This window comes from Kogia breviceps, chromosome 12 (assembly GCF_026419965.1).
Source record: "Kogia breviceps isolate mKogBre1 chromosome 12, mKogBre1 haplotype 1, whole genome shotgun sequence".
In the NCBI taxonomy this organism is placed as follows: Eukaryota; Metazoa; Chordata; class Mammalia; order Artiodactyla; family Physeteridae; genus Kogia; species Kogia breviceps.
Genome location: NC_081321.1, coordinates 77,869,486 through 77,896,322, shown reverse-complemented (window position 1 = coordinate 77,896,322; position 26,837 = coordinate 77,869,486). Strand labels below are relative to the sequence as shown.

The following is a 26,837-nucleotide window of genomic DNA, read 5'->3' as shown; positions in this document are numbered from 1 at the left end:
TGGGATCTTCCCGGACCAGGGCTCGAACCCGTGTCCCCTGAACTGGCAGGCGGATTCTTAACCACTGCTCCACCAGGGAAGCCCGGCAATGAATTTTTGAGTGCTTTTTTCCCAGCTCAGTTTCACAGACAGCCATGTGGGCTTGACTGAGGAGAGCCCTCCAAAGTGGAAAGATTTCTAGGTCAGTGAAACTCAGCACAACAGCAGGAGTGCTGGGAATATCTGGGGTGGTTCCATTTGGAAGGAGGATGAGATGCTCTTAGTATTCCTGCTCTTTTTTTTTTTCTTTCTTTTTGGCTTGAAATGAATAACATGCAAATGAGCACCTGGACCTGAGTCAGCGGTGAGTAAACCCTCTGTGGGATGCTGAGCCCTGAGCAGACGCAGGGCTCCCCTCTTGCTCTCCAAACCCCTAGGAGCTTCTCACTGGCAGCCTCTGTGCCCTGACCCCAGGCCCTTGCCCATGCCACCCTTCCCCGGGCACAACCCCGGGATGGGCCAGCTGCTCCCTGCACCTGCGCCCAGGGGTTCAGCTGATGAACCCGCGTCCCCGGAAGCCTGGGGCGTCCTCACCACCTGGGGCCTCAGTGTGCCTACCTGAAGCCGGTGCCAAGGAAAACACTCCCTTCCCTGGTAGCTCTCCCTCCACAGAGCACTGGGACCCCTACTCATTGGGCCTAAACTTGCTCAGCGGTTCCCTCCTCTTCCTGTTCTTTGCTCTCCTCTGTCCCCACGCCCCTGCATTGGTTCAAGATGACCCTCCTACCTGTGCCCACTTTCTCCCCGCCCCACCTCTGCTGAGAGCTTGCTCCTCTGTCATCAAGTCTGGTGCCATCCATGCCTGTTTTTCCATGGATTCATTTCAGCCTACACAACTGTGCACACTGCTGCTATCCTGAACTCACTTTTTTGGATCCTGCCTTTCCTCAGCTCACCACTCCTTCTTTTCCCCTCACCATGTTTCTTTTTTTCTTTTTAAATTAATTAATTATTTTTGGCTGTGTTGGGTCTTCGTTGCTGCACGCGGGCTTTCTCTAGTTGCAGTGAGCGGGGGCTACACTTTGTTGTGGTGCGCGGGCTTCTCATTGCGGTGGCTTCTCGTTACAGAGTGAGTGCAGGCTCTAGGAGCTTGGGCTTCAGTAGTTGCAGCACTTGGGCTCAGTAGTTGTGGCTCGCGGGCTCTAGAGCGCAGGCTCAGTAGTTGTGGTGCACGGGCTTAGTTGGTCCGTGGCATGTGCGATCCTCCCGGACCAGGGATCGAATGCGTGTGCCCTGCATTGGCAGGCGGATTTTTTTTTTTAATTAATTAATTAATTAATTTTATTTATGGCTGTGTTGGATCTTCGTTTCTGTGCAAGGGCTTTCTCTAGTTGTGGCAAGCGGGGGCTGCTCTTCATCGCGGTGCACGGGCCTCTCACTATCGCGGCCTCTCTTGTTGCGGAGCACAGGCTCAAGACGCGCAGGCTCAGTAATTGTGGCTCACGGGCCCAGCCGCTCCGCGGCATGTGGGATCCTCCCAGACCAGGGCTCGAACCCGTGTCCCCTGCATTAGCAGGCAGATTCTCAACCACTGCGTCACCAGAGAAGTCCCCTCACCATGTTTCTTTTTTTTTTTTTTCTTTTTTGCGGTCCGCGGGCCTCTCACTGCTGTGGCCTCTCCCATTGCGGAGCACAGGCTCCGGACGCGCAGGCTCAGCGGCCATGGCTCACGGGCCCAGCCGCTCCGCGGCATGTGGGATCTTCCCAGACCGGGGCACGAACCCGTGTCTCCTGCATCGTCAGGCGGACTCTCAACCACTGCGCCACCAGGGAAGCCCACCATGTTTCTTAAAGTTATAGTCTCCACTCCGCTCTCCCCGGACTCCTTAATCCACTAAAAACTAGTATGAGCCCCCAGACTTACAGAACACTTCAATGACCCGTTTGCTTATCTGGAGCATCCTTTGTAGCCTGTATCTTAATTCCTACATCGTTTGCCACCTGGTGCTCACACTTGGCCGAAACGTTTTGCTCTCATCGGGTGTTTCCTTGCTGCCACTCTTCTGCTTCTCCTGCCACATCTTGACCATTCGTTAGTCTTCTTTGGCTGCATTATCTACATTTCACCTGCTTTGTACAGACGCCCCATGACTCAGCCATCATCTGTATGACTAATAACTGCCAGCTCCATGTAGTGAGTACCCGCCTGTTTTTTTAGCCACAGACCCCTATTTCCAATGACTCACCCTTCATCTCTACAGAGATATCCTTAGGGCACCTCAGATTACAAAACCAAGCTCGGTGTTTTGCCCTTGCATCACACCTGCTCTTTCTGTACTTCCTAATTTCATAAAGACACCACTACCATCCACTCACCCACCCAAACCAGAAACCTCAGAGCCCTCCTCCTCTTCCTCACCAGCACCACCAAGTCGTATCAATTCCACCTTCTCAATAAACCTGCAAATTGTTCACCTCACTCTATCCCGCTTGCTACTACTGTGGTTCAGGGCACCATTATTTCTCCCAGGACAGTTGTAACAGGCTCCTCAGTGGTTCCCCTGGTCTGGTTTTGCCCCCTGCCCCCAAACCATGTGACTGCCAGTGTGATCTTTCTAAAATGCAAATCAGGGCTTCCCTGGTGGCGCAGTGGTTGAGAATCCGCCTGCCGTTGCAGGGGACACGGGTTCGTGTCCCGGTCCGGGAAGATCCCACATGCCGCGGAGCGGCTGGGTCCGTGAGCCATGGCCACTGAACCTGCGTGTCCGGAGCCTGTGCTCCGCAACGGGAGAGACCACAGCAGTGAGAGGTCCACATACCGCAAAAAAAAAAAAAAAAAAAAAAAGAAAGCAAATCAGATCACGCTGTTCCACTGTTTAAACCCTTCAGGGGTTCCCACTGCGCACAGGGTCAAGGCTGAAGCATCAAGGCTGAATTTCTGAGCAAAGTGCATGAGGTCCTTGATGTACTGGAGCCAACCCAACTTCCCAGCCTCCTGCCCCAGCTCCACACATCCGGCCCTGAACCCACTTTGCTATTTCATACCCTCAGGCAATGCCCGAGTGCTTTCTTCTGCCTGTGATCGCATTTCTTCTCCTTCCTTTCCTCATGACCATCTCACATGTCTGCTTTGTGAAGACCTTCTGTGTTTCCCTTCCCCACTCTGTATTCTGTAAAGGAATGCCCTGTTATAATCTCTCTATCCTAGTGATCAGGGAGGGTTTGGTTTATGTCTGTCCCAGTAGTAGACAGTGAGTTCCTTATAGCCGGAGCCATTTCCTCCTCATCTGGTTCTTCCCCTGGACCTCACTGAGTGCCACGCACGTGGGTGATAATCAATAGATTCAATGAACAGAGACGCCAAATAATGTAACAATGGAACTGGCTTCCTTTCCCACTTGATTGTGAGCACTTGGTTGGCTGCATCTCTTTCTTCTGTATCTGTGGTTCCTGGACAATTGGTGTTTAATACATAGTACTGAGTATGGAATCAGGATTACTCACACTTTCTACCAGAAACCCCTCCCAATGCAAAAGGATGAGGATATCTAACGCGAACAGTGCCGCTTTTGGAAAGCTTCCCTTCAGCTTGACTTTCCCTGATCCGACCGTCACCTCACCCTGCCATTCTCCCAGTATCAGAAGGAAGTCTGGGGCCATAAAGCGGGTCTCATGAAACTTCGCTGGGTTCTGAAGTCCACATGGCTGAAAATAGAGCCCACCTCTGAGCCCAGCCCTACTGGCGTTTGGTACTTGTGGCTTTTATCGAAATGGTGACCACATTTCTGGAATCTAAACAAGGAAACATGAACTTTTAACTGATAAAGAAAAACAGTTCCTGTTCACCAAGCATGTCATTTACCGGGCACAGGGCCTGAGGGTTTTATGGATTATGTCACCTCTTCCCCCAACAGCCCTTTTCTCGTCTCACACGTGGAGGAGCTGAGGCACAAACCTGGCAGGGCTGGAATGCAGAGCCTCCTCTGTCTGACTCCAAATCATCAGGCCATGATGGGTGCCACCATCAGGGGCATGAGACTGTCTGGGACGTGCCCTGGGGATCCTGAAATAGAAGAATGTCTGGGATTTCAATGATATCTCAGGCCAGTAATTATGAATTTCTGATTTCTGAATTTTCTAGGATGTTTGGAAGCTATTAAGTCAGAATAGGGGGGCTAGATGTTGTAGGGAGGGACCCAGCTTTCAGCTATAGTCAGGCGGCCCCCAGATGCTGGCCCATCTCTCCAGAACCCCTTTGGATCTCCAGGGGCTGCAGCCCCCCATTCGGCACAAGGAGGTCTAGGTCTGCTTGTAGGTTCCAGTGCTCTGTATTTGTATATGTATATGCTCTATTAGTACACAAATAAGATAAATATGTAGTGTATAACCACACCTATTCTATACTTAGGGATATTTAATTCCTATATGTAAATAGAATTTATTGGGTTTTTAAAAATTTTTAAATGATCACAAACTTAGAGAAAAGTTGGATGTTTAGTACAAAGAATTTTATTTTTCCTGAACCATTTGGGAGTAAATTTCCAACGTGAAGTCCTATCACCTACAAACACTTTATTGTGTGATTCCTAAAAAATAAGGACATTCTCCTACATAACCACAATACAACCAGCAAAATCGGGAAATTAAATAGATGTGTTACTGACATCCCATCCTCAGACCCCATTCAGGTTTCACCAGTTGTCCCAATAATGTCTTTTGCAGCCAGAGGATCTGGTTCAGAAGTATGAACTGCATTTAGTTATCTTTTTTGTCTCCTTCTGTCTGAAACAGTTCCTCCATCTTTCCCTGACTTTCATGATCTTGGAGCATTTGAAGTTTACAGTTATTTGTATAATGTCCCCCAGGCTGGTGTTTCCTTATGATTAGATTCAGCTTATCCATCTCTGGCAGGAATATCACAGAAGTGACGCTGTGTTCTCACTGCATCCTATCAGACAGGCTGCAGTTTTGCTGTGTCTCATTACATACGCTTTTGCTTTGAACACCTGATTAAGGTGATGTCACCGTAAAGACATTTTTTCCCCTTGGTAATTAATAAGTATTTTGTGGGAAGGTACTTCATGCCTCCTGTTCCTCAGCAGACTTTCAATTTATTCATTAATTTACTTCTCTCAGTATGGGATCATGGCTTTCTGTTTTATCCAAAGGGTTTTAATCCATGATGATGATTATTCATTTTAATGACATGTTGTTCCCTGAGTGACCAGTGGGAACTCATTCAAGCTGTCTCTTGTGTCCTTTTGGCATGTCCTCATCATTCTTTGAGCACCCTTTGTTTTGTGGCACAAGATGTTCCAGGTTCATCTTGTGCTTTCCCCACCCTAGACCTGGAACTGGCAGTTTTTCCAAGGAATCCGGATTCCTTTTAGTGGAAAACAGTATTTAAAAGCCAAGCTCCGGGTGCCAGCTTTGCTCTTTGCCATTTGGAGTGTCACCACTCTCAGGCCCTCTCAGTGGACAGAAGTAGGGAATACACGCAGCGTTTGTGTATGGATATGTGCACATAATATGGAATGAGATATATGTACCTGAGTATATACCTGCCATGGACGGAATGTGTGTGTCCCCCAAATTCATGTGTCAAAGCCCTAACCTGAGGTGATGGTATTTGGAGATGGGGCCTTTGGGAGGTGATTAGGGTTAGATGAAGTCATTCGAGTGGTTTCCTCATGATGAGATCAGAGGCTTTGTAAGCAGAAGAGGAGCATGCACCGAGGAAAGGCCAGGTGAGCACACAGTGAGGAGGTGACCATCTACAAGCCAGGAAGAGGGCCCTCACCAGGCATCAAATCTGTACCCTTGATTTTGGATATCCTAGTTTCCAAGAACTGTGAAAAAAAAACCCTCTTGTTTAAGCCACTCAATTTATGGCATTTTATTACGGCAGGCTGAGTTGACTAAGACGGCATCTATATTTGCTTATATACGTATATTCACATAGACATACATTTGGATCTCTGCTTATTTCTGTATCTGTCTGTATGTTGAAGACCAGGAGTTTACACCAACACTTCTGACCCCAGTCCAACCCCGTGAACACATTCAAATTGTCTTCCTTTCTGTATCTGCACACCCTTCTCCAACAGTGAAACACTGCCTTCCATTGTCTCTAATATACCTACTCGTTTGCCCAACCCCCAAGTGTAGCTGACTCCCCATCTCTGCTGCCCACCCCTCCCAGAGGTGGGTGGGCTTGGGGTGCTGGCACTCAACGCCAGGCTGCCTCTCCACTGGGTCTCTCTCCTCAGCCTGCTGCGGTCTCAGGCACACTGACCAGGTCACCCCAGTGCATGGATGCCCTCCCCACCCTGCTCTGGCTGTGACACACGAGGAAGCCCTCCTCACCCTCCGGGGCTCTGATTGCCTCCGCCAGGCTACCCCCCACCAGGTCCTGTCCCCCTGCTTGAGCTGCGCCACCTTGCTCTAGGCCATCCCCCCTCCCCCCACCATGGAGCCCTACCTTCTGTGCGCACTCGTCACTCGTGGCTTTGGAACCAAACTGTTCAGGGAGGGAAGGGCAGGAAACAGGGAGAGGGAGGGCATTTTACTGTGTGTGTGTGTGTGTGTGTGTGTGTGTGTGTGTGTGTGTGTGTGTGTTCCTGGTTATTTTAGTAATACTTGGTGATTTGGAAATACAGAATAAACAAAGAAAAAGATGTTCTAAATCTCCATTAAATCTTCCATCCAGAGAAAACTATTATTATCCTTTTCCCTCTAAAAGTGTCAAACAGGGCTTCCCTGGTGGCGCAGTGGTTGAGAATCCGCCTGCCGATGCAGGAGACACGGGTTCGTACCCCGGTCCGGGAAGATCCCACATGCCGCGGAGCAACTAAGCCCGTGAGCCATGGCCTCTGAGCCTGCGCGTCCGGAGCCTGTGCTCCGCAGTGGGAGAGGCCACAACAGTGAGAGGCCTGCATACCGCAAATAAATAAATAAATAAATTAATTAATTAATTAAAAAAATAAAAATAAAAGTGTCAAACAAACAAAAAAAATAACAACACTGTTCGGTTTCTTTAGTTGAAAAAGGAACAAATGTGTATGGCTGAAAACTTCAGGAATCACGCGTCCTGCCTCCTCCTCCGTGCCCAGGGCCCCTCCCCAGAGGCAGCTGCTGATACCTGTGTCTTGTGTATCCACCCAGCTATTTTCTATGCATATATAACATGTGTGTGTGTTATTTTTTTTCAACCATATTGTACTTTGACCTTTCTGACATACTTCCTGTTAGTCTTTTTCCTCTGCATATATATAATTTAACAAAATATGAACATTTTCCTATGTTCCTATATTTGTATTCTTCCAAAGTATCATTTTTTAAAAAAATTTATTTATTTATTTGTTTGTTTATTTATTTATTTTTGGCTGCGTCGGGTCTTAGTTGCGGCACGCGGGATCTTTCGTTGCAGCGTGTGGGCTTCTCTCTAGTTGTGGAGAGCAGGCTACAGGGCACACGGGCTCAGTAGTTGCGGCACATAGAATTAGTTGCCCCACGACATGTGGGATCTTTTTTCCCCAACCAGGGATTGAACCTGCATCCCCTGCATTGGAAGGTGGCTTCTTTCTTTTTAGGCTCCGGACGCGCAGGCTCAGCGGCCATGGCTCACGAGCCCAGCCGCTCCGCGGCATGCGGGATCTGCCCGGACCGGGGCACGAACCCGTGTCTCCTGCATCGGCAGGCGGATTCTCAACCACTGCGCCACCAGGGAAGCCCGGAAGGTGGCTTCTTAACCACTGGGCCACTAGGGAAGTCCCTCAAAGTATCATTTTTAAAGGCTGTATAATTTTCCATCGTATGCATGTTTCACATGTTGGATCTCCTGTGGTTGGCCATTTCTAATTTTTTACTGTTATAAATTACTAGCTTTATCGTGTCAGGAGAGTCATGAAGCCAGCTGAAGCGGTTCAGCTGCTTTCCGTGCCTGGTGATAGACTACTGAGCTGAAACAATAGAGGTTTATTTTTCTCACTAAGAAGCATTTCAGAGGTGGGCAGCTAAACCAAAGTTTTGAGCCAGATGTCAGAATACAAAAGATGAAATTCCAAAGCCAGGTCACTCTATGTAGAACCTCCAAAGGGAGTGACTGGGGACCTCTCCTTGTGCTCCTGAGCCCCTCACCAATTCCAGAACAAGAAAGAGAGTGTTCTTGAGTTCCTTCTTTCCTCAGATGTCTTCTGAGTTGTCTATGGTGGGTGTTCTACTGCCCTCACCTGAAAGCAGGTCCCCAGGAGAGCTTTGGCGGACAAGTAAGATGGCTGAAGTAGCCTGTGGCTGCCCGGGAGAGGAGGGCTGTGTCAGGGTCAGCTACAGAGACGCCCAGTGTTTCCCATGGGCCTGACGTGGGCCACGCGGGAGACAGATCTGTGTGGTATGAGTCGGATTGAGCCAGTGCGTGGGGCTGGGGGGCAGCACAGCAGAAGAAAGCTAGAGGTGGGCACAGCCTTCCTGTGGCTGAGGAAGGGAGCCCTCAGGTCAAGGGAACTGCAAGCATCCCCAGGGATGGGAAGCTTCTAAGAGCCCACAGAAAGCACCCACAAGAAGGTCAGCTTTCACTCTGCCAGGACCAGAGAGCCACAGCCGGCGGATAGCAGGACCTGTTCAGTGGCTTTAGCATTCATCACCCCACACCCTGACCCTAGGCAGGTGGAGGTAAGCGTTGAGTGAGGGAGGAAGAGCATGAGGTGGAGAAAGAGAGAAGCCAGCCTTGTGGCCCCTCTCCACCTCGGGCTTTGGGCCTGACACAGGCCTGGTGATGGAGGGGAGATCTGATGCAAAATCAGCTTCAGGTTTAGTCTTTGGCCATTTTAATTCCAAAATTGCAACCGTATTTAGTATAGGAGGAGACTTGAGACCGTTACCTAAGTGTGAGGACAAAAGTCATGGGTCTGCCAGAGTTTTCATCTAGGAATAGGGAGATATTATCCCCACTGAATAGTTTCCAGGGATGGTGGGAAACAATAGTAGAGTTCATTTTTATCACATCTCATGAGCAGTGTGCTCGACATGCCAGTTAGAAGCAGAGGAAAAGTGGCTTAAGCAACAAGGATTCATTTTCCTCACCTAAAAAGAAGTTGGGAGGTAGGTGGCTGCAGGGATAGTTCACCAGCTCAGTGAAGGCCAAGGGCCAGGCTCATTCCACCCCTCTGCTCTGCTGAGCCTCAGTGTATCAATGATGTCTGCCCTCCTGGTCATAAGATGGCTGCCCCAGACCCAGCCATCACATCCTCACACAGAAGAACACGACAGGAGTTGCAGGCTCTCCTCACTCCTTGCCTTGTACAGAGAGGAAAATCTCATCTCTAGGCCCCCCAACAAGACCAACCTTATAACTCCTGGGCCAAAGTCAGTCATGTGGCCACATCTCACAACATGTTTCCTGAGGGAATAGTCTCCACTTCCTTGTTTCCTAAGACTCCTCAAACCACGATGAAGTACAATCAGTGCCTCCCTCCCATAAACTGCTTTCAGTGAGGTCATCAATTACCTAATTGCCAAAACCAGTACATATATTTCACAGCCCTGGTCTTACTTGATTTCTAGTTCATTCGACAGTGTAGATCTCTCCCTGCTCTTTGATGCTGTCTCCTCCCTTAGGGGGTCTCCTTAACACCATGCTCCTGGTTGTCCTTTTTTTTTTTTTTTTTAAATTAATGTATTTATTTTTGGCTGCGTCGGGTCTTCGTTTCTGTGCGAGGGCTTTCTCCAGTTGTGGAGAGTGGGGGCCACTCTTCATCGCGGTGTGCGGGCCTCTCACTGTCACGGGCTCTCCTGTTGCGGAGCACAGGCTCCAGACGCGCAGGCTCAGGAGTTGTGGCTCAGGGGCTTAGTTGCTCCGCAGCATGTGGGATCTTCCCAGACCAGGGCTCGAACCTGTGTCCCCTGAATTGGTAGGCAGATTCGCAACCACTGCACCACCAAGGAAGCCCCCTGGTTGTCCTTTTACTTCTCCACCACTCTAAAGAGTTCTGGGGCTCCATTATCTCCACTCTACCTGCCTTCTACACACTGTCTACGATTTCAGCATCACCTGTTGGACAGGTACTACCCCAATTACATAGTTAGTGCTTACCTCTTTTCTGAGCCATGGATCCAATTTTAGGTTCCCTATAAAATATCTGTATGTATATAGATGTCCCTAGAGCATTTCAAACTAAGAAAACTAAGATCATTGTTTTTCCCTTATACCAGATCTATTCTTTCTGTACTCCTTGCTTCCACTGAAGTCACCACTGCCACCACCTACCTAGTCACCCAAGCTAGAAACCTCTGATCCGTCTTCCTCATCATTGCTACCATAGAGTCATGTCAATTCTACCTTCTAAATATGTCTCAGATTTGTCATGTTTCTGTCTCAACTGCCACTAGGTTGGTTATGGTTCAGTTCATCCCAGGACAGTTGTAATAACCTCTTTAACTACTGTCCCTTTTGCTTTATTCCTACCTTGTATGAGGATATGATGCCTGGAACTGTGGCAGCCATCTTGTGACCATGAGGTGATGAGAGTGAGAACTGATAGCCAGCGTAAGGATGGCAGTAGAAATATGGAAAGAGGTTGTGTCCCTGTCAGCTCTGTTGAGCATCTGAGTCAATGCCAGGAATCATCTACCTGCAGACTTCTTGTGGTGTGAGGTCATAAATGTCTGTCCTGCTTAAGCTCTGTTAGTGGCTGCTAATTACATCATAAGGCATTCCTAACTGACACAGACAGTGGGAAGATGATGGCGGAAGCAGTATGAGCAAACTTGTGCCATGTTGTCATAGTGATCCTGAAGCGGCTATTTTAGTGTGAAGTGTATTTTTAGGTAGCCGGGGGGAAAAACAAATTATTAAGTATTTAGTTTTTAATTGTTGTTGTCACTGAGTAATAATGTCTTTCACAGATATCATGTGCTTCTAGAACCCACACCCTGTCCTTTGTTGGTTTCCTTTCACTTAGGACTGCAATTTTTAAGATAAAGGAGTGTTTTGAGTACCTTTGTGGAGGGTATTTTAATCTGGTCACATCAAACATCTTCTGGGTCAAAATGGTCACATGAAATAGGCCTCCATCAAATGTGCATTTTGGGTAAAGACGTGTAGAGGCAGGAATATGTGGAGGAGGGTAAGGCTGCAGCAAGTAGTCCAGTTTGGCTGAGTGTGTGGGGAATGCCTGGAGCCTGGAGAATGGGTTGAGCTAAAGTGGGAGCCGACTGAACGCAGAGAACGGGTGATGTGAGAGTAAGATGGGAGCACGATATGTCAAATGCCTGGCTTAGGCAAGATGGGAACACTTTCTTCCCAGATGGAGGGGGGGGGAACGCCATTTAGCTGGGACGTGCTTGGCCTCCTTCTCAACGAGCGTCTTTGCCCCCAGCGCACCTCTGAGACCTCTCTTAGGTCTCCTATAACATGAAGCCCATAACATGACTGCCTCCACATCATACAGGGATCATGGCCATCTCCTGCGCTGAGCTCCAAAGGCCATCTTGGGGTGTAGGAGTGGTAATCTGTTTGGAGGCCGGGGCCGGGGTACTGGTCTTGGAACGATAGGTGCTTCTAGTGGCTGCTCCTGGTCGCTTAGGGGAAGCACCAAGCAGAATTCCCGCTGTGCCACTGGCAGAGGCAACAAAGATGAGACCCAGCGCGGGGAGAGAGTGAGGGGGGTTCCAGAGGCTAATGGGGGCGACGCAGAACTCTAGCCCCTTAGGAAGCATCCCTGTTCATATTCAGAAGTGCACATTGACTTGAGGACTCTCATTTGAGCAGGCGTGGGCGTCCTGGCGTCTTTACCACTGGTCAAGGTTGGGAAAGAAGAATTACGCCTCCGTGCCTAAGTGCAAAATCCCTGGGGCCAGCAGTCCAGACATCACCCAGTTCTTAGCAACTACACCTCTGACGACAGTGGTCCCATCCCTGGGCCTCCAGCTCCCCCAGACTGCCCCTTCAATGCCGCCTTCTGCCCGCTGTATTTTCCAGGCTTTATGAGGCGCCACTGATTGTGGCTGGTTAATTATTTCTGAAGAAATTGCTTCAAGTCCCACTGTTGAAGAGCTGCCCTCGAGCAAACCGAGAGAGAGGGCTTCACTTAATAAACGTTCAGTCACTGTTGGCTGCCAGAGAACCACCCAAGAAGTATCCTCTTTTGTTCATATCATTTCTTCTAAGATTCTTCTTTCCCTCAGAGAAGGGTGTTAGGGGGCTGGGCCTTTGCCCCTTCAGACCTCGTCAGCGTGAGAGTTCCGTGCACGTTTGGACTTCTGGTGGTCACCAGGGCTCGGCCATTTCTGCGTCTGGGGGAACCAGCAAGTTCCCTGCGGGCGGTCCTCCTCATTGCTGAGGTTGTAGCAGCCTCTAGGGGTTGCCACGGGTTACTGAGTGCGTGGGACCGTGTCTGGGATCAGTTTAAAATGAGAGCACTTATTATTTCCTCTGTCCCCAGGGGGCAAAGGTGATCTGATGGCTGGAGCGCAGGACCACCATCCTTTGCTGATCAGGGCCTGGAACTGGTTAGCAAGCATGTAAAGGAAGTGGAGGGGAGCAAAATTTGTCCCCCCAGAGTGTCTCTTTCCTATGCGCATTGTCTCGAGCTGAAAACAATGTAAACCCAAAAGACTCAGGAAGGAGCGTTGACCTTCCCCCTAACTGGGGCCTGTCCCGGGAAGGGAGCCATCACCATAGATAACTGCAGTGTGAACCATGGGTGGAGAAGGGAGGAACCTAGCAACGTCTGTTAAAATCCCTCTCTTGCCCCCAACATCCTCTTATGTCTTTAGCCGAAGATGGCATTTAAGGTGAGGGTTTTAGCCGTTTTGGTGAGTTACGCAATTTTCCTGGCTCTCTCCCATGTATACATTTTTAAGTTTTGTTTGATTTTCTCCCGTTCATCTGTCTCATGTCAATTTAATTCTTAGACCAGCCAGAAGAACCTGGAAGAGTAGAGGAAAATGTCTTCTTCCCTGACAGAGGTTGAACCTGTGGGCAGTCGGCTTGCCCAGATCCACCTGAGAATTACTACAGCTATTGGAGTGCATACGCACGTGTACACACACACACACACACACACACACACACACACACAGAGCAATTCGCTCCGAATGGGGCACGCAGCCAAGTCATCACCCCTCTCACTGAAGCCCCCTGAGCTCCCCCAGTGCTTCCCGGGGTCCCAGTCTCCTCATTCTTCCCCCACACACGTGCGAGGCCCCAGAGATCTGTTGGGGACACAGCTTTGTCCTGAGTCCGTCAGCCAGGGTGTTCCGAGCTCTAGCTTTTAGGATTTATCCCCAAATCAGCTCCAATCTTGTCACTGTCTGCTTAAGAGCCTGCAGTGCTTTCCCATCACCACTGCGATGAGGGTGAACCTCCCAAAACACGGCTGACGAGGCCCATTTCCCGACTTGCCTCCCCTCAGCCTGTCTCTCCTGACGCAGCATCTCCACCTTCTTGTCCGGTGACGTCCTTTCGGTGCTCCCACCCGGTGCTCCTTCTCACTCCTGAGCTGCTATGACGCAGCCCCCTGGGCTCACAGCTCCACGTACCACGCGGCTTTTTAATAATTAGTTGCTAGTGGAGTGTGTGAGTTGAGTGTGTGTGTATGTGTGTGAGTGTGTGTGTGTCATCAGATACTTGGCAGGGCACCTGTGATTTGCCGGCTGCAGAGCCCAGAGCCCCTGCTTGCAGGACCTCAAAGGAGGTTAAGACACAGCTCCTACTTTCATAGCATTTTACTTCCTAGTTGAGTGAATGAGACACAAACACACAAGACAACTCGAAAAATTAAGTGTTCAACAAAAGGTTGCAAACTGGTGGCCTGTGGGCTGAATGGAGCCCTTAAGTGTGTCTTGTTTGGCAACAACAATTTTAGCTGGCACAGGTGTTTTTTTCTTGCGGCAAAATGTACCTAACGTAAAATTTACTATCTTGATCATTTTTACATGTACAGTTCAGTGACATTAAGTACATGCATATTGTGCAACCGTCACCACCGTCCAGAACTCTTTTCCTCTTGCAAAACGGAAACTCTGTTCCCGTGAAACAATAACTCCCCAACCCCTCTTCCCGCCTCCAGCCCCTGGCAACCACCATTCTATTCTCTATCTGCATGCTTTAACTACTCTGGGTACCTCATATGAATCGAATCACGCAGCATTTGTCTTTTTGTCTCACCATCAGTGCCTAGGGTTCCAGTCTCTCCACATCCTTGTCAACACTTAATATTCTGGTTTTTTTTTTGGATGATAGTCCTCCTAATGGGCCAGCACAATTCAGAAAAAAAATGTTAATTAGTTGCCAATGCTTAAAAATCAGCTTTCTTTTTTTTTTTTTTTTTTTTTTTTTTGCGGTATGCGGGCCTCTCACTGTTGCGGCCTCTCCCGTTGCGGAGCACAGACTCCGGACGCGCAGGCTCAGTGGCCATGGCTCACGGGCCCAGCCACTCCGCGGCATGTGGGATCTTCCCGGACCGGGGCACGAACCCGTGTCCCCTGCATCGGCAGGCGGATTCTCAACCACTGCGCCACCAGGGAAGCCCTCTTATTTTGTTTTTAATCTAAATTTCCAGTTTCTTTTGAAAATTTGGAAAGTTCTAGCAGCCCTGGGGCCTGGACTTGGCCGTGGTGACAACTGGCTGGGGCTGGGCTGCAGCTGCCCCTTTACACAGGGCAGGGCTGCACCCAGCTCCCTTGACCCCTGCCCTCATGGGCTCCTGGACATGTAGAATGAGGGCCGAGGGCCTCTCTCCCCAGGTACCGCCCCCTCAACCCACAGCACTGCCAGGGAGAGAGGAGAGCGTTTCCCATCCTCTGTTAAAGGTGGGAAAGGGCTTCCCTGGTGGCGCAGTGGTTGAGAGTCCGCCTGCCGATGCAGGGCATGTGGGTTCGTGCCCCGGTCCGGGAGGATCCCGCGTGCCGCGGAGCGGCTGGGCCCGTGGGCCATGGCCGCTGGGCCTGTGCGTCCGGAGCCTGCGCTCCGCAGCGGGAGAGGCCACGGCAGTGAGAGGCCCGCGTACCACCAAAAAAAAAAAAAAAAAAAAAGGTGGGAAAGCGAAAGGCAGACCGGAAGACCGGGAGTGGGCCTATTTTTGTGACCGTGTATATCACTTACGTGTAATTTACAGGCACTATGTTCCTTACACTTAGCCAGTTCCCTCATGTCAGTTCTCTTCCTGGCCCCCTAGGGATGTGGTTTGTGACCCTTGCATTAAACTGAGCTGAGGGGACACTAGGTTGTTTCCTTTTTAAATTTGATACACATTGATATATTGTAATGTGATTGCCATTGTAGCGATAATTAGCAGCTCGATCACATTACATAATTTTCCTTTCTTTTTAGTGGTTGGGATAATTAAGCTCTAGTCTCTTAGCAGGTTTGATGATTATAATACAGTATTGTTGTCTATATTCACCACACTGTACATGAGATTTCTAGGGTTTATTTACTACTGGTTGTAAGTTTGTACCCTTAAACATCATCTGTCCTTTTCCCAACTCCTCATTCCCGGGTAACCACCATTTTACCCTCTGTTTTTATGAGTTTGACTCTCTTAGATTCTACATATAAGTGAAGTCTTACAGGACTTGTCTTTCTCTGTCTGACTCATCTCGCTTCGCATAATGTGGTCAAGGTCCATCCATGCTGTCCCAAATGGCAGGCTGTCCTTCTTTCTTAGCCACTAGGTTTCCCAAGACTATGGATACACTGTTGCTAGTCTAATCAAGACAGTTCCAGAAAGGAGGTAGAATTTCACCTCTGCCTTGAAGGATGGTGTATTCATTTGCTAGAGCTGCCATAACAAAATATCACAGAAGGGGTAACTTAAACCAACAGAAATTTAGTTTCTTACAATTCTGGAGGCTGGAAGTCAGAGATCAAGGTGTCTGCAAGGTTTGTTTCTTTTGAAGCCTCTCTCCTTGGCTTGTAGGTGGTATTCTTCTCCCTGTGTCTTTACATCATCTTCCTTTAGTGTGTGTCTGTGCCCTTAATCACCTTTTCTCATAAGTCATATTGTATTAGGGCCCACTCATAGCACCTCATTTTACCTTAACTACCTCTTTAAAGACCCTATCTCCAAATATTCTGAGGCATGGCGGGTTAGGACCTCAACATATGAATTTGGAGAGGGCACAGTTCGGCCTATAACAGATGGGTAGGTCTAGGAAGGAAGAGAGAAAGGGTACAGTGGGCTTATATTTTGTTATCTTCTCAGCACGTGTATTAGTTTGCTGTTGCTACTGTAATAAATTGCCACAAATTTATTAGCTTAAACAACACACATTCGTTTTCTTACAGTTCTGTAAGTCCTAAAACCAAACCTTGGCAAAGCTACAATCCTTCCACAGGCAATATGGGAGAATCTGTTCCCTGGCTTTTTCCAGTATATGGAGGCTGCCAGCATTCCTTGGCTCGTGGCCCCCATTACTCTGTTTCTCTCATCACATCAACTTCTCTGTCTCTGAGTTTCCTGCCTCCTTCTTATAAGGACCTTGTGTTTACATTGGGCCCATCAAGATAATCCAGGATAATCTCCCCATTTCAAGATCCTTAACCTAATCACATTTATGTGGCAAAGTCCTTTTGCCACATAAGGTAACACAGTCACTGTTCCAAGGATTAGGACATGGACATCTTTGGGGGGCACCCCACTAGAGTGGCCACGTGACCCCAGCTGGCCCAGTCTGAGTTTTTTGAGGGTTTCCCTTAAGTGGCAAAGCAATGCAATGTGAGTGTGGAGTTGGTGGAGAGGAAACCTCCTGTGAGATCGAAGTTTTAGTCTGCACTTGTAGAGCTAGAAACCAAGGTGTGGAGAGAAGGACAGAGTCCTGGCAGTGTTTCCAGCACTGGTCCCAGTTGTTGTTTTTTTTGGTTTTTTTTTTGCGGTCTGCGGGCCTCTCCCTGTCGTGGCCTCTCCCGTTGCGGAGCCCAGGCTCCAGACGCGCAGGCTCAGCGGCCATGGCTCACGGGCCCAGCCGCTCCGTGGCACGTGGGATCCTCCCAGACCAGGGCACAAACCTGTGTCCCCTGCATCGGCAGGCGGACTCTCAACCACTGCGCCACCAGGGAAGCCCCTAAATGGATATTTGTATGTGACTTCCAATTGTTTCATGACGTTTACTCGTTGGCCGGGTGTAGCAATGGTTTTAGGAGTACTCCCACTGTCTGACTCACGCTGCCAGGTGACAAGAAGGTGCAGGGCTAGCGGTCATGTCACGATAAGACTGTGTCCCACGGTGCTCACCTCCAGAAATTTGTGGGAAGTGTAGGAGAAACAAGTTGGAAACGTACAGAGCCGAAGACTGGTCTGTTGAAAAATTCTTCCAATTATCAGCTGTGTAAAATTGGGAAATGGAGGACTGAATTCTTGACTTCTGGCCAAAATTGAAACTGTCCCCTGCAGGAGTATACCAGATAAAGCTACGGAAACATATTATACTTTTTTTTTTTCTTTTTTCATGGAAATTGTGGCAAATGGAATTTAATCCTCTGGGAGGTGAACAATAGTGGACACGTCTGTGTGGGAAAGTCGCATGATTTGTGCCTCTTAATGTATCGGACTACATCTTACCAAGACATTACCAATAACAGGTTGTGAAGCTAAAATCAACCTTTCTAAATGATCAACCATGCTGGATTAAAAACCTGAACTCTCTTTCCATTCCCTCTATGGACAATGGTATTTCCAGCTTACTGTCATATGAAGAGACAATCAAAGAGCATGCTGCCAAAAAGGAAGAAAAATAGTACTTTATAAGCGTGCCAGACAGCTAATTAACACTAACGAATAGCTTATTTTTCTACATTTTGTGTTCTGTATTTTCCCACTGTTGAAAGTTTGTAATTTGCTATGAGTTATTTTCTCCTTCTATTCATTTTTGCATTTAATTTTGTACTTGTCATTTTGCATTCATGTTCTTTCCAAGAGTGAACCCGATTCAGGCCCCAGTAAACCTGGATCAGCCCCCACGCTCAGGCTGCAGTGAAGAGGTGGGAATGAGTGACCTGCCTGGAGAAGAGGGGTGTCAGGGCTGGAAGTGGAGCAGGAAGGAGGTGGCGGTGCTGATGACGGAGGATGGGGATCCGGGTGAGGGCAGGTCCGTCAAGGTTGACAGTGCCCGGTGGGTCCTGGTCAAGGAGAGTGACGTTGAGAGAGGGGCTCCTTTTCTCGGGGAACAGATGCTTTGCAGCTGCTTCCACCTCCTGTACCTGCAATGAGTGGAGAGATGATTAAAGACTAAGACAGGTGGTAGGTTCTGGAATCCTGAAAAAGTCAAACATTGTCACTCTCTGAAACAGACTTACAAGAGCTGACATCGAACAGATGAGGGTTCTCACAGCTCGAGTGCTTTCCAAATCTCTCAGGATTCCTCAGGGAACAGGGTAGCCTCGCAACTCATCAAGAGTTGAGAGTGGATCCTAAAAGCCCCATCAGGGAAGCATCAACTTAAATGAAACTGGAAAAGGTGCATTTTCCAAGAATACTGGCAAACATATGATGACATAAGATAAAATGCACATTAAAAGGTGGCATGGGCTTCCCTGGTGGCGCAGTGGTTGAGAGTCGTCTGCCTGTTGATGCAGGGGACACGGGTTCGTGCCCCGGTCCGGGAAGATCCCACATGCCGCGGAGCGGCTGGGCCCGTGAGCCATGGCCGCTGAGCCTGCGCGTCCGGAGCCTGTGCTCCGCAACGGGAGAGGCCACAGCAGTGAGAGGCCCGCGTACCGAAAAAAAAAAAAAAAAAAAGGTGGCAGTCACACGCTCACACGCATACATACACAGATGCAGAAATTAGACTAAAAATATAAAAGGCAGAAAACATACAATGGTTTTATCCAAAGACAAATGACATATAGGGGGAAACATCTGTAACTTATATCACAGCCAGAGATTAATTTTCCTAATATATCAGAGTTACTATACATCGATTTTTGGAGAAAACCAACAATCTAATAGAAAAATAGGCAGTTCATGAGAAAGGAAATACAAACGCCTGTAAGACATATGGAGAGATATTAAACCTTATTCACAGTAAGAAAATGCAAAATAAGATAGCATTGCAATATCATTTTCCAGCAATCAGATTGGCAGAGATAAAAGAAAGTCTGTAAAGATGCAGGGAAACAAGCTTTCTCATAAGTTGTTGGTAGGAATGTAGATACGACTTCTGTGGAGAGCACTTGGGCAATATCCCCCCAAATTACAAGCACATATATACCCTTTGACTCAGGAATCTGACTTCTAAGAATTTATCCAGTAGATGTGGTCACATATCCATGATATGACATATAGACAGGATTATTTGCAGCACTCTTTGCAATAACAAAAGATGGGAGACAACCCACATGTCCATCTAGAAGGGACCAAAGAAATAAATTACTGTATACCCATACCTCGGAATATTACTCAGCTGTAGAAAAAGATTAAAAAGTTTGTTTTGTCAGCTAACATGAAATGATCTTCAAGATATATAAAGTGAAAAAAGCAAGGTGTAGAAGAAATATAAAGTACTCTTATCTACTATTACTGTTTTAAAAAGGATGGGTGGGAGGAAGGTATCCCTGTGTGTGTTGCTAGAACAAGCATAACATGTCAGTAAAGTTACATCGGAAACTCATATATTAGTTGCCTCCAGAGGAAAGCTGTGGCTACCTGAGGGATGAGGATGGAAGTAAAGAGCCTTGTGCCTTCCCACAAAAGAGTGGAGTCACAGTAGTTGGGGTCAACTCAGCAAATGTTAATTGAGGGCTGGCCTTATAGGAGGCACGGTGGCAGGTGCCAGGGACACCCAGCAGTTAGTAAGACAGACAAGTGTCCTGCCCTCACAGAACTTACACCCTAGTGAAGGAAACAGGCAATGAACAAATAAAATATAAGGATGGACAGACAGATGGAGAGAGAGAAAGGGAGAGACAGACAGATGGAAAGAGAGAGAAAGGGAGAAAGAGGAAGAGAGAGAGAGAGGAAGGCACTTTGTAGAAAATTTAAAATGGCATTGGAGAGTAAATACAGGTGGGAGATCTATTATCTTAGACAGGAGGGTGGTCAGAGAAGGTCTCCTGTCATCCAGGTATCAGGCTGAGCGTCCAGGGGCCGCGTGTAAGCAGGTAGTTCCGAGCAGGCAGCAGGAAGGCCAGTGTGGCTCAAGCCGAGAGAGGGAGGGGCTGTGACAGGTGGCTGAGCTGTGTCCCCGCGTTGCACAGCCCTTCTCCAGGAGCTGTGCAGCCTGCCTGGGCACTGGTGGTGGTTTCAACTCCTCAGGGTTCCTGGGAAAGACCAGCCCCCTTTCTGACTTTAGCACAGGACAGCTCCAGCTTTAGAACTGTGCAAGGTAAACGGGTCAGTCCATTCTACATTGTGGAATGATGTCTATCTTTTTAGCTGATGGATGCCTGTAATGATGTTTCTCTGAAATAACCTTCCAGAACCAAGGGATCCCTTTGATAACTCCAGTGCCACCTCCCAAATGTAGCATTTGCTCCCATAGCACAAAAGCAGCCCTCCGTTCTCCTAGAAAGCCTGTGTATCTTGGAAGGAAACAGATGCAAACACCTCTTCCATTTTTGGCTATTCCTGAGCCTGTGTGTTCTGGAAGGAGTTGCAGATGAAACAGCCTTCTCTGCTTCTCCTCCGAATGATGGCTGGCCCCCTGGGACTGCAGCTTCCCCAGTGGGTGCATCTTCTCTGTATGACACGTGCTATGTAAACTCTCTGATCACACTGGGTCCTCGCTCTTTAAGACAACAAATCCCCAGGGGAAGACGGTTGCATCTTGCATAATTGGACAGTTGGCTGTATCCAGAGAGAAGTGTTTACAGAGCACATTGAAAGCCAGCCCAGGGACCCACATGTTTGCTCAGCATCCACATGGCAAACAGCGAGAGCCTCCCTTGAATGCAGGGGTCAGAAAGGGATTTTCTCAAATCTCAACCAGCCTCTGGGGTGATGGCTCATTCAAAGGCTGCAGTGGAGGAAAGGGTATTCTGGAATATTGGTGCCAGGGCTTAGCTTATCTGAGATGGACATAAAGAGTCTTTTCTGTGTCATTTTGCTTTTTTAGCAGCAGAATTGACCCTGGAATACTGAGGGGGGCCCTGGGCCTGTTTCAGGGTCCAGGTGTCTGGAACAAGAGCCCAAAGGACAGCTGTCAGGAGCAGGGGGGCAGGAGAAGGCGGGAGGCCCACTGGCTGTGCTGAGAACAGGACCCAAGGCTTTATGCGCATGATTAGTGATGAGGCGCTCGTTGCCTGGCAACAGCAGCCCCTTCCCCCTTCTATCCAGACCCCTCAGGCTGCTTGTAATGTTTGGTGACATTTTTCTCTTCAGAGCAGAAGCACAGAGTCGCCCCCTTACTTAGCTGAAGATGGTGCCTACCGCTCCCCCCCTTTACTGGCTTATTGATCAGACAGACTCCTGATTAGAAATCACCCCCCCAAAGCATTTAATTATTAATTGCACATTAATAATTGCTGTGTCAAGATAACCCCACAGATAGCTGTTCCTGTAAGTGGAAAGCTTAGACCAAGACCTGACACACAGGAAGTGCTATATAAAAAGTAGCTGTTCAAATAATTAACAGGATCTCTTCTAGGAGATTCGAGGACTAAGACCCACACTGAGCAGACTTGAATCTTTTCAAAGAGCTTCTCTTTATTTTCTTTCAGACTCTCAGAACGCTCCTGCCAGAAGAATACTTAGACAGCATCCCCCCAAACTGCCCCCTTTTACAGATGTGGAAACCAAGGCTCAGCAAGGTGAAGCAACCTTGTCAAAGTCACACAGCTCATGACACCAGAGCTAGACTGAATCCAGACCTCCTGGTCCCCAGCCTCTTCCCACCACACCTCTGGTTTCTAAATTTAGTGTTCCACAAAGATCTCACCAAGGGGTCTGTGAAAAAGGCAGATTTATGATAATGCTGCCCCCCCCACCCCCTATTAGTGTCCTAAGGCTGATGTAACTAATTACCACAAATGTAGTGGCTTAAGACAGCACAAGTTTATTATCTAAAGCTCTGGAGGTAAGAAGTCCTAAAGTGGGTCTTACAGACCTAAAAGCAGGGTGTTAGCAGAGCTGAGTTCCTTCTGCAGGCTCTTGGGGGGAAATGTTTCTTGTCTCTTCTGGCTTCTCAAGGCTGCCGGCTTTCCTTCGCTCATGGTTGCATCGCTTGGCTCCCTGCCTCCTTCTTTCCCTTCTAAGGACCCTTGTGATTACATGGGGCCCCTCTGAATAGTCCAGGTTAGTCTCCCATCTCAAGATCCTAAATCTGGTCACACCTGCAAAGTCCCTTGTGCCATGTAAGGTCACATAGTCACGTGTCCTGGGGATTGGCACATGGACATCTTTGGGGGTTCAGTATTCTGCACCCCAAGGTTCTGATTCTGTCTCCTGGGGTGGAGCCCAGGAATCTGAAGAGTCACAGGTGAGGAACCCCCTGTGACTATTCAGCAGGGGCTCCTAGAGCACACACAGGGGAGCCCCTGCTGCCCCTCTCTCGCTCTTCACAAGAAGATGGTGCCATTGGCAGGACAAAGTCCTTGTTTCCATTTCGTAAGATGAAAAGCTGAAGGCTGAGAAAGGTGAATTTTGAATTCAAGGTCCCACAGCTTGAGCCACGTGCCCTTGTCCCCACCCGCAGTAAATATCCTTTGCACGACAGCCCAGGCACCCGCGGTTCCCCTTCTACGTGGTGGCGCTTGCTCGTTCCTCTTGCACCAAGGTCCGAGACGGGTCACGTGGCCTGGCTGAAGCTCCACTTCCTGGGCACGCCTTCACCCGGCTCCCCCGGGAGGTCTAGGAGACCTCAGACACCCCCTCTGCAGTCCCGCCCGCGCATGGAGACGTATCCTTAGCAATCTGCGGAGAAACACTTTCTACCACAGAGTGAGATTGATGGGCTACATTAATTTCAAATACGTGAGTCAGAAATGACATCTGAGCCTTTTGGTGGATTATCTACACAGAGCAGGCTGATGGGAGGCAGGGGTGTGGTGGTGACAGGCCTCTCCTGTTCCAGTCCCAGGAGGAAAAAATAACAAAGGAGACGCTCGGTTGCTGGTGCGCACGTGTGCGAATGAACACTAGGGGGCAGAGTTTGTCCAGGAATGGGAGCGCCCGTGGGGCTTTCCTATGCTTTTAAGGACGATTTTAGAGGGGCGAGCTGATAGCAGGAAGGAGGGTCATTGCCTTTAATAGCGCCTTAGTCAATAGGTTTCTAGTTGGGATGTTAATCTGGAAATAAATATAAAATAAGAAACCCAGGGGGTGAGTTGAGAGCGGATGCAATGTGAATAATGAACATCCCACGAATGACTTTTTTAAAGGGTCAGTTGCCTCATTATCTTTGCTCTTCTCCTGTCCGCTACATGGCAATTTGTCATAAGGCAGTAGGTCTCAGTATTGAGAAATGCCAAATCATATTTTAATAGTTTTCTAGTACATAGTTTCTGCTGCTGAAAAACATTGAAATATATATATATATACATTAAATATATATATATATATATACATCTGCACATATATATGCAGATAAATGTGATCACGTACTGACCCATAGACACTCCTCCTCACACCTGCTCCCATGCTGTCTCACCACCAGAATGGAACAACCACTGCAGAGGTGGAAGGACAACAGCTACACGCTGATCCCTTGCTTGGGAGTTAACCCCAATAACACACGACTCAGCCATCTGCAAGGCAGTGACATTTGGGCATGTTTGAATCTACAGTGGCCTGAGGAGATTCTCTTGTTTAGAACACTAGTAACTACCATATGACCACAGTTAATAACACTGTATTGCGTGTTTGAAAGTTGCTAAGAGAGTAGATCTTCAAAGTTATCACCAGGGGAAAGAAACTTTTGGGACTATGTGTGGTGATGAATATTAACGAGCCTTATTCCGGTGATCATTTTGCAATATGTACAAACATTGTATCATTATGTAATGCACCTGAAACTAATATAGTGTTATATGTCAATTAGACCTCAATTTAAAAAACAAAACAGTAACTACCATAAATGCGAACTCATTAGGTACCAGGCACTGAGGTTTTGTTGCGTGATCTCACTTAAGCAATATAACCCTATAAGATAGATACTATTATTATTATCTTTATTTTCCAGTTGAGGAAACTGAAACTAAGAGGGGTTAAGTAAATTGTCCAAGATTAGCTAGCTAGGAAGTAGTTCTTCCAAGACTCAGACTGAGATCTGACACCAAAGCCCAGGTTCTTAGCTCGTGTCATTCTGGAAGCCCGAGCAGTCCTCTACTGATGGAAAAATCCTGGGTCATATGTTCTGACACTTTACATTCTACTCTGATCATGGTGCTGACTTGGTCCATAGTCTTAGGAAAGTGAGGCCACCTCTCTGTTGAAACTTGAGCTCTTATAGTGAGGCAAGTACTTAATAACTCAAGTAGTCAAAATAAATATAGTATAACCTGTGTGTTAGAGACTTGGGGCATCAAGAGCCCAGATTAATGTAGAGTCCAGGGCTATCATCAGCCTTGAGATCTGCAGGAACCTGGCACTGGATTCAGAAGAAGGAAGTTTCTGTAGTACGGAAATGGAACAGGCTGGTGTGACCTGAGTAGGGGTTATCCTGTCAAGCTCTGGGTTTAAGAATATGGATGGATTCCTCTCCTGCTCACGGGCCCTAGAGTTTGGGGGCTGTAGACGTGCAGGAGGATGGCCATATGTTGGTCAGACAGACCTGTGCATTGGAGAAATGCTGTCCAAGGCTGTCACCTGGGGGTTGGCTGGAAGAAGAAGTCACACGTTCCTTAAAGGGCCACCAGAAGCCTCCTGGCACCGTGCCAGGGCAGGCCCCAGGGCCACTTGGTCAGCCACAGGGAACAGCGGTCCTGCCACTGGCAATCACAAAGAGGCCTATTGAGCTTTGGCTTTTCTTCCTCTTCCTCCAAAGCCAGAAGGGTAAGCATAAGGAGGGAGGGGAGTGGGGACGAGAAGACCCTGTCTCGCCTCCACCTCCCCACTCCCAAATCTTCTAAAGCCTGTGACCTGGTCTGCGTTAGAGGCAGAGAGGAAAGCTTCGGATCAAATATAAGATTGAAATTTTAAATTGAACGGAGCTGAAGCTTAATAACTGAAGAGGAACCGTCTTGATAACTAAAATGATGAAAAGTTATAGAATCAGACTGGTATATACATAGCTAATGGAGCCTGATACCCAGTGGGAAAAGGCGGTTCCACAGAGCATAACTGATAGATTTTTTTTCTGAGGGGGGGGGGAATCCTTTTCATGTTTATTCCCCCAGAGAATTGACAATCTTCACTAAACCTGTTGCTCAAAGGAAAATCAATAAATAATACATATTCTGCCACAGGTGAAAGACTGGAGCCTGCTGTTCCAAACTGCGCAGTTACATCCTGCGCATGCGTTGGTCACAGGGCTCTCCAGGACTTGCCTGGGTCTTGCAGGAGTGTCTTGGGTACCTCAGATAATGGCGGAAAAAGCCAAGGGTTTCTCTTCTTATCAAGACTGTAATTATATGTCTTTCTTCTGCTTTCACAACAAATGCTAGGTTAGGATATTTGTCTTCTTAAGCGTCCTCCCTCTACTCAAAGACTTCTGCCCTCTGAGAGGTCTGGATTGATCTCCCCCATCTCCCCCCTGAACTTTCAGAGCTCATCTTGAACCCTGGGCTTCAGAATGGCTAATACAGTATGAACTTAATTTGCAGAAATAATTATGATAATCTCCCCCCAACTCTGAGTTCCTTCCACCCATTGACTGTATAGATTTGGGCAGTACAAGACCCCATAGACAGATATATCAGTGGAACAAAGGCGAGAACCCAAAAATGGAACCAAGGACTATATCACAGTCCACCCTGTGATAAAAGATGATGTCATCAGGGCTTCCCTGGTGGCGCAGTGGTTGAGAGTCCGCCTGCCGATGCAGGGGACGCGGGTTCGTGCCCCGGTCCGGGAAGATCCCACGTGCCGCGGAGCGGCTGGGCCCGTGAGCCATGGCCGCTGAGCCTGCGCGTCCGGAGCCTGTGCTCCGCAACGGGAGAGGCCACAACAGTGAGAGGCCCGCGTATCACACACACACACAAAAAAGATGATGTCATCAATTCATGGGAAGAGGAAAGAATATTCCATAAATAGTGCTTGGATAAGTGGTTAACTACATGTGGAAAAACAACCATTTAAATTCTCACTTCATACCCCTCAATTTCCAATGGATTAAAGACTTAGAGGTAATAAACAAAAGAATAAAAATGCAGAAGAAAATGTAAGTAAATATTTACCAGAGCTTGAGATTGGGGAAGAACTTGACAAACATAACAACGATAAAGAAATCACATAAGAAAAAAGGATAACTTTGAATATATAAGATTTTTAAATGTATACACTTTTTATATTTAAATAATATAAATACGGTAAAAAAGTATGGTGGTAACATGGCCCATTAATCCCCATTGCATCCGCTGACAGCGAGCCAACAGCCAGTATGTGAGTGAGACCATCCTGGACCATCTGTTCCCCAGCTATGCCACCAGCTGACAGCAGATGCATGAATGAGCCCAGCCGAGATCAGCTACACCTGGTCCAGGTCATCAGCTACATAGATTTGTAAGCAATAATAAATGTTTTTTTTTGTTTAGAACACAAAGTTTTAAGGCAATTTGTTATGCAGAATTAGATAAATGATGCAAAATGAAAACGACAAATCGGAACAAGTCTGTGCAAGAAATATGAAAGATAAAGATGAAAATCTTTATTATGAAATGAGGTCTTATAAATCAACAAGAAAAGCAACATCTGCCACAGAGAAATGGATATGGGACATGAGGAGATAAGTCCTTAAGGAAGAAAAAGAAATGGCTTAATAAACTA

At 47.9% G+C, this 26,837-nt stretch overlaps 1 protein-coding gene across 2 annotated transcripts in view; it reads left to right on the top strand.

The window, feature by feature from the left end:
* The window catches only part of TMCC3 (transmembrane and coiled-coil domain family 3), a 110,007-nt gene extending 83,413 nt beyond the window's left edge, over positions 1-26,594 (top strand). Inside the window, exon 4 of one of the 2 annotated variants that reach the window (XM_067009887.1) lies at positions 26,436-26,594. In XM_067009887.1, the coding sequence (XP_066865988.1) occupies positions 26,436-26,504 (69 nt within the window). In that variant the 3' untranslated portion in view covers positions 26,505-26,594. The remainder of the gene's footprint in view (positions 1-26,435) is intronic. The other variant, XM_067009877.1, reaches the window with a different exon arrangement.
* The last annotated feature ends 243 nt before the right edge of the window (positions 26,595-26,837 follow it).